The 11,008-nt window shown below is 47.3% G+C and overlaps 1 protein-coding gene across 1 annotated transcript in view; it reads right to left on the bottom strand.

Moving 5' to 3' along the window:
• RFX4 (regulatory factor X4) overlaps positions 1-7,651 on the bottom strand; it is a 501,498-nt gene extending 493,847 nt beyond the window's left edge. Inside the window, 2 exon segments of the mRNA XM_029597552.1 lie at positions 6,660-6,746; positions 7,636-7,651. Of these exon segments, the coding sequence (XP_029453412.1) occupies positions 6,660-6,746; positions 7,636-7,651 (103 nt within the window).
• Between the last annotated feature and the right edge of the window lie 3,357 nt (positions 7,652-11,008).

Below are 11,008 nucleotides of genomic sequence, written 5' to 3' on the forward strand. Positions count from 1 at the left end.
GGAGAAAGTATAAAAAAGGGCAACCACAATGATGAAGGGCATGGAACGGCTCCCCTATGAGGAAAAGCTAAATAGGTTAGGGCTGTTCAGCTTGGAGAAGGGACGACTGAGGTGGGATATGACTGAGATCTACAAAATCATGAAAGGACTTTAATGGGTAAATGTGATATGGTTATTTATCCTTTCAGATAATACAAGGACTAGGGGGCACTCCATGAAGTTAGCAATTAGCACATTTAAAACAAATCAAAGAAAATTCTTTTTCACTCAGGGGTAGATTTTAAAAAAGGATGCAAGCAAGGGGGGTAGAATTTCACTAATTAGCACGGTGACACATCATCAGGCTTCCCCAGTTCCCTACCCCCTACCCTAACCTCCCTTCCCCTCTCCTACCCACCCCCTATGCCTATCCTAGATCCCCCTCCATTTTTAAAACTTACATTTTGCTCCTGCAAAGGAGATGTATCAAGTTGCATGCGGCGACACCCTGCCGGTGCGCGATCCCCGGCACAGCAGCTAATGGCCGCTATACCGGGCACCTCTAGCCTCACCCTGCTCCCCGGACCGCCCCTCCCCCCCCCCCAGACTGCCCCTCTGCCGAAGCCTGGCTCTTGTGCGCGGTGCGCACGAGTTCCGGCCACTCGCATGTCCCCTGTGTTTTACACGCGCGTGCCATTAAAAATTGGGTCGTCAATGCACAATAAATCTCTGGAATTCATTGCCAGAGGATGTGGTTAGTGCAGTTAGTGTAGCTGGGTTTAAAAAAGGTTTGGATAAGTTCCTGGAGGAGAAGTCCATAAACTGCTATTAATCAATAGGGAATAGCCACTGACTGTTGCCAGCATCAGTAACATGGGATTTATTTAATGCTTGGGTACTTGCCAGGCACTTGCAACTTGGATTGGCCCCTGTTGGAGATAGGATACTGGGCTTGACGGACCCTTTGTCTGACCCAGTATGGCTTGTTCTTATGTTCTTAACAGCCAAAGCGGGAACATATACAGAAATTTGTTCTTGGGCCATGATTGGATCAAGGCATCAATTCCCCTGAATTCTGACTTTTTCCGCCGACTGAAGAACCAGTCTTGAGTCACTATTAAGTCCATCACTGGTAGCCCCCATCATTCTACTATCAACTAGAATGCCTCCCAGCTGAGCTTCCATTCACCTGGGTCCAGCGTGTTCTTGCTTAGCAAATCTGCTTTCAGATTTTACCTTCTTACAACATGAGCTGCCAACGACTGGGTTAGGTTTTTCTCTACCCAGATAAGTATCTTGGTTCCTTCCTCTGCAAGTCTAGGGCTGCATATGCCTCCTTGCTTGTTCACATATGCCACTGATGTGATACAGTCTGAGAGGACTCTACCTACTTTCCTCTCTAACCTTGGCAGGAAGATGTAAAGAGCTAGCCTAATAACTCTCAACATTTTTTATTGGCCATAGAACTTCCTCTTCTGACCAAATGCCCTGAGCCATATGGCTCTTCCAGTGTGCTCCCCACCCAATCATACTGGCATCCACTGTTAGCATGACCCAGTCTACTCCCTTTGAGAGGTTGCGAAGCGCCAGCCACCACTGCAAGCTCTCTTCTGCCTCCTGAAGAATCTGTAGGCAATGATCATAATTCTGGGAAGCTGGCGACCAACAAACTATCAGAGCCTGTTGCAATGGGTACATATGTGCCCTGGCCCAGGTAATTAAGTCTATTGCAGCTGTCTTTAATTCCAGTAGCTGGAAATAGTCCAATACACTGGGTGCCTCTAGGCTGTGAATCATCTTCGATTGTTCTAATATCTTGGAGATTCTCTGGTGTGGCAGGTACATGTGCCCTTCCCTTGTATCAAAGACCTAAGAACTCTAGCGGCTGGGAACGTTCCAAGTTGCTCTTTAATCTTTACATAGTTCACTCCCCAACCCAGTCTTCTAGGAGCCAGATCACTGTGGGTGGATTTTGCTCTTATGAGCCAATTGTCCAAGTAGGAATGAACTACTATTCCTCAGACAAGTAGAGTCGCTGCCACAACCACCATTACCTTGGTGAAAGTCCTTGGCATTGTTGCAAGTCCAAGAGGCAAGACTTAAAACTAAAAGTGCTGGCCTAAAATGCAAAAATGAAGGAAGCCTTGAAACAACTGTCTCATAGGGATATAAAGAAAGGCTTCTGCAAAATTCATTGATCCCAGAAATTCTCCTTACATTACTTGCCATCATCAGTGAGCAGAGAGTTTCCATTCTGAATGAGGTACCTTTAAATACCTCTTGACCCCTTTTAGGTCCAGGATGTGCCAAAAGGTGACATCCTCCTTCGGTATTACAAAACAAATATGCTCATGCCCCTTTTCTCAGAGCGAGACTGGGACTATAGCCTTTAAGTCCCATAACCTTTACAATGTTTTAACTGTGTCCCTTTTGACATGAGATGTGCAAGGAGAAATCATTAATACATCTGGGGAGAGGCACTTGGGTTTCTTTCCCCTCCCCAACCATTGATCCACCATAATCTGGGCCTACTCAATGTAAAACCATGCAAGGTGGTCACCTACTGGTATTACCAAGGGATGGGCCCACTTATTTATTTATTTATTTATTTATTTAAGGTTTTTATATACCGGCAATCATGAAAACATATCTTGCTGGTTTACATAAAACAGGAGTGCAGTATATACATCAAACTAGAACTGTGGTGACCGAAGGTACAGTTACATTTAACAGGGTAGCAGAACTTGGAGAAAGGAGGAAGAGAGAGGAAAGGATATAAATGGTTGAACAATATACAAATTAAATGCTATATACAAAAGGCATGGTTAAGGGCTGAATGTTTGAGGAGTCATTAGATTGTGTCATTAGATTGTGTCCGGGAAAGCTTGCTTGAATAACCAAGTCTAAGTCTTTTCCTAAAAGTTAGGAGGCAGGGCTCCTGTGAGATCTGAAGGAATGGAGTTCCACATGAGGGGGCCGGCTGTGGAGGTGGCACGATCTCTTAGGGTAATGTGTCTGGTCGTTTTCGCGGGGGGAACTTGAAGGGAGCCTCTGTAAACATCTCTGGTAGGTCTTGTCGAGTTGTATACGTGGAGAGGGATTTGTAGATCGAGGGTGGTGAGATGATGTATAGTTTTGTAAATGACAGATATGGCTTTGTACTTGATACGGAAGTGTACAGGTAACCAATGAAGCTCTTTCAGGATGGAAGATATGTGTCTCTTTTCCTTACGCCTGTCAGTAGTCGGCTGCTGAATTTGAACCATCTGTAGTGGTTTAGAGTAGGATGAAGGCAGACCTAGCAATAGAGAATTGCAATAGTCTAGTTTCGAAAAAATGACTGCTTGGATGATCGTTCTGAAGTCTTGAGCATGGAAAAGAGGTCTTATCCTTTTCAGGACCTGGAGTTTATAGAAGCAGTCTTTGGTTGTTTTGTTGATGTGTACCTTGAAGTTTAGCCGGTTATCTATTATCACTCCTAAGTCTCTAACTTGTGTGGTAGGTAGATTGGTAGGAAGAGTAATGTTAGAGATGTTGTTCTCAGGAGAGATGAGTAGGATTTCTGTCTTGGAGGAATTTAAGATGAGGTGTAGGCTGTTGAGTAGTTGTTGATTTTTTGGTGGCATGATTCCCAGTAGTCAAGAGTTTTAGAGATGTGTCTTTGATGGGTATGATGATTTGAATATCATCTGCGTAAAGGAAATACTTTAGATTGAGGATGGTGAGAAGTTGGCAGAGAGAAAGAAGGTAAATATTGAATAGAGTCGGAGATAATGAAGAACCTTGTGGGACTCCTATGGCAGAGTCAAATCTTGAGGATTCCTTGTTTTGGAGTTTAACTTTGTAACCTCTGTTGTTGAGAAAGGTTTTGAACCAGGATAGGACGGTGCCGCTGATTCCTATGGACGACAGCTGGTTTAGGAGGATGGCGTGGTTGACCGTGTTGAACGCTGCGGATAGGTCTAACAAGATCAATAGGAATGAGTTTCCTTTGTCGAGGCCCAATAAGATATGGTCTGTCAAGGAGGTAAGGAGGGATTCTGTGCCTCGATTTTTTCGGAAGCCGTGTTGAGGGGCGAAGAGGAGATTGTTGTCTTCGATGAAATCTGATAGTTGAGATCATTGCATAGGCTGACTGCTACCTGTGGCTGCCGGCAGATCTGTCCTTGGTGTCTTGGCTCCACAAAAGGACTGTGATTTACTTTTTGATGCGTATGCTGTTGCCAAGCCTGCTGGTCTACTCTTGAGTTGCTATTTGAACCGTTGTCTTCTAAAGCCACATTCACTTGGGCACTTTCTATCCTCCAGGAGTTTTTGAGGCTTGGTTTCACCCATGTCCTTTACCAATTTCTCCATGTCCTTTCCGAATAAGCGTTCTCCCTTAAAGGGGACCTTATACATGTATAATTTGGAAGCTTAATCTGCCACCCAGTTATGTAGCCAAAGTAATCTCCTGGTTGCTACCCTTTAAGTGACCGACCTCGAGGAAAGTTTCATCAAGTTGTACAAAGTATCCACCAAAAAGGTTACTGCCCATTCCAGGTGTGCAATTTCCTAACTTTCGGGCAATTGTGGCAACCAACATAAGGTTGCCAGCAACACATAGCCCCCATAAATCAAGGCCTGGATTACCATGGCCCCTGTGGAGAAGGCATGTTTAAGGATGGCCTCTATCTTCCTGTCCTGGGGAGGACCCTTAATGTGAAACCTTCCTCTACTGGCATTATAGTCCTACTGGCCACTACCAATACCAGGACAACTACCTTAGGGACCCAAAACAACTTGTTCCTTTCCTCACAAGGAGGGGATATAATTTCCCCATCACCCTGCTACCTCTTAGCCTCCTCTGAGGGGAATCCCATTCTGCTAAAACCATCTGCCTTACTTCCTCATGCAAAAGAGAGGATCTTGGTGGCTTCCTAATTCCTTGAAGGATGGGATCCCCATCTGTTAGTTCATCTTCATTGGAGCTTGAAATTTTCAAAGCAATCTGTATGCTGGAGATGAGGGCCACACCTCCTCTTTCCGGAACAGCCTAACTATGGATGAATCCTCATCTTCTGATGAGCACTCTCCTTCCTCCTGGGAGCTTGGATGTGTACTCAGCCATGACTAATCCCTCCATCAATCTTCTTTGCTTGAATCTGTTGTGCTAGTCACAGTGGGAAAAGCTTCTTGCCCTGGTATCTCCCACAGGTGCTTAAACCTTCTTTAATCATTTGAAGAGCCCTGATTCTGGACCTTAAATCTTCTAGTGAACTAGGTTTCTGCATTGCACAAAAGGCACAGTACAGAACCCAGTGAAAATCCCAAAAGCATGGGGCCCCCTGCCAGATTCCTAGCAGGATCTAGGGCAAGGTCCTGTTCTGGTTCTGCTATTATGACGTCTGGGATGACCCAGGGACCTCCTTCCCTCAGGGAGGATTCCTGCCCCAGCTATCTTCAAGGCAAAGCTTCCTCCTTCCCTAAAGCCAGGGGGAAAATCTCACTCACTCGCCCTGCTCCCTTCCTGCAGACCTTACTCTGCTTGGCTGGGGAGGGGGATCACACTGAGCCCGTGTAAGGGGTCTAGCCCTGGACTGTCATCAATGCTGAGGCAGGAGCGAGCTATGTTGGGCACCTTCTTGGCCCCACAGGAACAGCACCTGTGATCACAGAAAATTGTTTAGCCTTTGTCTAAGGCTCTGCTGCAGGGTGTATCTGGTCTGTCCAGCTGTAAGGGCTAAAATGCCAGCTTTTTCTTTTTTTTTCCCTTTTAGTTGGGTTCCTGAGCTTCTCCTAGCTGCTTTCTGTGGTGCTACACAGTGTAGCCACACTTTTTCCTCCCCCCCCCCCCCTTTCCAGATGAGTCATCATCTCCAGGAAACAATAATCACTGCACACCAGGTCCAGCTGCATTCCTGTGAAAGCAGTTCATGTCTGGGCCGCAGCTCCCCTCTCACCAAGGCCCTCTTTTTTGGGGCCGGTTTGTGAGCACTGAGGCCAGGGAGGGAAGGGACTGATCGTGTGAGCGAGAAAGAGGGAGAAGCAGGAACAGGGGGTGGGGGAAGGAATGATAGAAACCTCTGTCCCAAAATCAGCACTCTTGTTTTTTTTTCTTTCAGTAGTCCTAGTCCTCTGGAATCCCCTACTGCCATGGGAGTGAAGGGTCCTCCTTAGTAGCTGGGAAACCTCTCCTTGGTGGCCCTGACCGGGAAGTCCCTATCTGGAAGGCAGCTACACTGCAGAAGCTACTCCAAGAAGTTGCTTCCCCAGGAGCTTAATGGGCTCAACCAGGCCAGAGCTGTATCCTGACTCTGGGAGACTCAATAAATCTGAGGAGACCGACTACTCACAAGGGCCTACGACCACGCCACCTATAGGGCCACAAAGGAGATATGAATAAAGGGTGTTCCCTGTGTCTCTGACACCTGAGGAACAGGATAATCCCATGAGTATTGGACTGGTCTTGCAGGCGAAAAGGAATGTGAATGATTTTCTACCATCTATGATAAACACAAAATAAGTTATGGAAAAAGGATGACATTCTTTGAACACAAACTACTTGTATGTTCATAAATCATTGATATTTTATTTTGAACTGATTGATGAAGAGATAGAGATATATTTAATTCAATAAGATAGCGTCATCAGCAGCTTAGGTGACCTTCTCCTGAGAAGAAGAAACAGAAGTTACTTACTGTCATCATTGGAAATATTCCCCAGAGAGCCATGGCTGGAGTAACGCTTGTTTTCACTCTCACTAAGACATCTTTCAATCCAGCTCTCTGTAAAAAGATAAAACAGGATAAGGCTAAGACTTAACTTTCCTCAAATATATATTCACTGCAACTTCAAATTAACTTTATATAGGAATTTTGAAGATGATAGCTGAACAAGACCAACCAACACATCCAGTCTGCCCAGTTATTTATTTATTAATTCATTTATACCACTCAACAGGTTAGGATCGTGGACCCTTGGGCCGGTTGTGGCTGCGGGTATCGTTCTGTGGATGCCCACAGTGGGTGTAGCAGCCAGCAGGCAGCGCTGAGAAGAGGCTTCAGAGACGGCTTCACCACTGGAAGCCCAAGGTCCCCCCAGGAGGAACCCGTAGGACCCGACCTCTTGTTCTAGGTGGATCCTATGCGACCAAGGATCAGGAGAGCAGCCCGCCGAGGTAATCCAATGAAGAGATGGCGCCCAGGAGGTCAGAAGAGACTTCACCCCTTGGATGTCCGCGGTCCCCCCGGGAGGAGCCTGTGAGGACCCAAGCCGCTGGGACTTAGGAGAAACCCTCCGGGCGGCTGACGAAACAAATACCTGCAGCAGTAGAAGAGACGAAGCCGAAGTCCAGGAGCAAGCCAAGGTCGGGAGCCTGAAGTTAAATGTCGGATGCCAAAACCAGGGACGGAAGCAGAAGGCGGAGTTGGAGAACGAAGCAAGGTCAAGAGCCAGGAATCAGATGTTGAGAATAAGCAGGAACCAGGAACAGGAAGCACAACTAATCACTCCGAAGAGTCACCCTCGTTGCAAGGCGAGCTAGGAGTGTGGCTGCAGGGTTTAAATACCTGCAGCGTCTGACTGTCAGCTGGAGGGCAGTGCTAGAGTTTTCCCGCGTTGGTCCCTTAAATTGGGAGCTCCAGCGCGCAACATGTAAGGGGCCGGGTTAGCTGCGGCAGGACGCCGGCATCTCCCTCGAGAGGGAAGCGCCGCGTCAGAGGCCCGAGCAGGCACCGAACGATGGTGGCCAGCGGCCGGGCCGGGAGAGAGGTGAGTGAAGGTCCTGGAGTACGGCCTGGGACCGCGACCACAACAAATACCAGATATGGCCAATACAGAGCGGGTTCACCAAACTAAACTAAACTAAATACATTTAAACAATACACAATCATACAATAATCTTAAAGACCCCATTAAAACAAGCATCCACCACCAATTACCCTACCAAAAGCTTCATCTTCCTACCTACCCCAGTCTATCTGACAAAAATGACCAAAGAACAGAAGCCCTGTACAATGGAAAGAGCTACGCCCTTATCTTCTTTCTAAAGAAAATAAAATTCACCTTCACTCTCACTCCAAATGAGCCCAAATCAAACAGCAGGGGACCCCCATATTGAAAACATTTTTTTTCCTTTTCACTACCTTGTGAATCTTCTGCTAAGTCAGGGACATGGACCAGTGCTGCTATTAAAGAACAAGGATTTTGATGGGTGCCTGTCCTGCAAATATGGGCCCTCAACCTGTGCAGTGTCTTATACATCATGGTCATTAACTTAAATTGTGTCATTTTTTCCAACAAGCAACCAGTGAAGCCGATATTAACAAGGTGTCGCACTCACCCTTCTTGGGAGACGAAGAGGCTGCCATAGTCTGTCCACATGTATATAAGAGAGATATCAAACTTTATTTTCAAACCACTATTGCAATGTTAAAATGTGTCATGTATCGTATTTATTTATTTATTTATTTAAGGCTTCTTTTATACCGGTATTAGTGGTTACATCATACAGGTTTACATCCAAACTGAAGGAGGAAAGGAAATACATCAAACAGGGGCGGGGGAAGGGGAAGCAGAGAAAGGCACAGAAAAATAGCCGGAAGCTGGCAAACAAGTGGTCAGTCTATAGATATAATTAAATTCAAAAAGGAAATGTCACATCAGAAAGACTTTATATGAATCACCGATTCCCAAAATATATCAAAATGTTTTTGTTATTATTTAGTTTTGTTCTAGCCGCATCAGCAAGCCTGACAGCATGTTCTCTGTGAATTCAAAGCGAGAGCCACCCGGACCTCTAATCATTTGCGGCAAAAACTATATTTTAGGGATGTGAATCGTTTTTCAACGATTAAAATTATCGTCCGATAATGTTTATATCGTCTTAAATCGTTATAGAACACGATACAATAGAAATTCTAACGATTTATCGTTAAAAATCGTTAAATCGTGTTAGTGCGCACTAACTCGATTTAGTGCGCACTAACTGAAAATGATACAAATAAACACTTTCCAGGTCACTGAAGGTCAGTTAGGAATGAATATGTGTTCCTATTGGCTGGCTGCCCCTCTCTATCTATTGATGTTACCAAGGTTACCACTGAGGTGATGGTTGGGGGGATGGGAAATGGAACTGGAAACTAACGAACACCAACAGAAAATGAAACAAAGTGTTCACACTTCCCAGGTCAGTAAAGGTCACTTAGGAATGAATATGTATGTATGTATTCCTATTGGCTGGCTGTGCTCTTATCTATTGATGTTACCAATATGGTTGGGGGGATGTGAAATGGAAACAGTTGGAAGCTTGACAAAAAAAGTAATGTAATGATCAGCACTCACGTGACTAGAACTTGTTTGTTATTATTTTTGTTAGCAGGCACCTGAAATGCTAGTGCATGTTGAATTTGCCAATCACTGTGCATTTTTAGAAAGGTGGTCCTGGCTGAACTGTACACAGTTCAAATATATGTAATGATTGTTGGTAAGTGTATTTTTTAAGTAGCCACACTGGCACCAGTATGTTTACTTTTCCTCCTACTTAACTCACTAGCTCAGCTTTGTAAGAAGGGCTTCTCTGCTTGTGTGTTTGTTTTTGTTTGGTGTGAGGAGAGCAGAAAACATCAGATCTTTATTCAATCTACTACAGTCATCTCTTACAGTGCCCTATCCCTATTAATACCAGGAGTGTTTGTGATCTTCCTGCACTCAGTGCCCTATCCCTGATACCAGTCTGAGACAGCTTCCCTCCCTGCATTACTAGTGAGAGGCTGGCTTCACAGACAGGGGGGAGCTGCCTGACCCTCACTCCTGACTTCCCCCGTGTCCCAGCAAGTGAATGGTGTGTGGGTGAGGGGGGGGGGGGAGGATGGTGAAGTCTGAGACAGCTCCCTCCCTGCATTACTAGTGAAGCGGCTGGCTTCACAGACAGGGGGGAGCTGCCTGACCCTCACTCCTGACTTCCCCCATGTCCCAGCTAGTGAATGGTGTGTGGTTGAGGGGGGGGGGGGGAGGATGGTGAAGTCTGAGACAGCTCCCTCCCTGCATTACTAGTGAGAGGCTGGCTTCACAGACAGGGGGAGCTGCCCTGACCCTCACTCCTGACTTCCCCCATGTCCCAGCTAGTGAATGGTGTGTGGGTGAGGGGGTGGGGGGGAGGATGGTGACAGTCTGAGGACAGCTCCCTCCCTGCATTACTAGTGAGAGGCTGGCTTCACAGACAGGGGGGAGCTGCCTGACCCTCACTCCTGACTTCCCCATGTCCCAGCTAGTGAATGGTGTGTGGGTGAGGGGGGGGGGGGAGGATGGTGAAGTCTGAGACAGCTCCCTCCCTGCATTACTAGTGAGAGGCTGGCTTCACAGACAGGGGGGAGTTTGCCTGACCCTCACTCCTGACTTCCCCCATGTCCCAGCTAGTGGAATGGTGTGTGGGTGAGGGGGGGGGGTGGATGGTGGAAGTCTGAGACAGCTCCCTCCCCGGCATTACTAGTGAGAGGCTGGCTTTCACAGTACAGGGGGGAGCTGCCGTGACCCTCACTCCTGACTTCCCCCCATGTCCCAGCTAGTGAATGGTGTGTGGGTTGAGGGGGGGGGGGAGGATGGTGAGTCTGAGACAGCTCCCTCCCTGCATACTAGTGAGAGGCTGGCTTCACAGACAGGGGGGGAGCTGCCTGACCCTCACTCCTGACTTCCCCCCAGTCCCAGCTAGTGAATGGGGTGTGGGTGAGGGGGGGGGAGGATGGTGAAGTCTGAGACAGCTCCCTCCCTGCATTCCATGTGAGAGGCTGGCTTCACAGACAGGGGGGAGCTGCCTGACCCTCACTCCTGACTCTCCCCCATGTCCCAGCTAGTGAATGGTGTGTGGGTGAGGGGGGGGGGGGGGAGGATGGTGAAGTCTGAGACAGCTCCCTCCCTGCATTACTAGTGAGAGGCTGGCTTCACAGACAGGGGGGAGCTGCCTGACCCTCACTCTGACTTCCCCCATGTCCCAGCTAGTGAATGGTGTGTGGGTGAGGGGGGGGGGGAGGATGGTGAAGTCTGAGACAGC

Source organism: Rhinatrema bivittatum, chromosome 4 (genome assembly GCF_901001135.1).
Source record: "Rhinatrema bivittatum chromosome 4, aRhiBiv1.1, whole genome shotgun sequence".
In the NCBI taxonomy this organism is placed as follows: Eukaryota; Metazoa; Chordata; class Amphibia; order Gymnophiona; family Rhinatrematidae; genus Rhinatrema; species Rhinatrema bivittatum.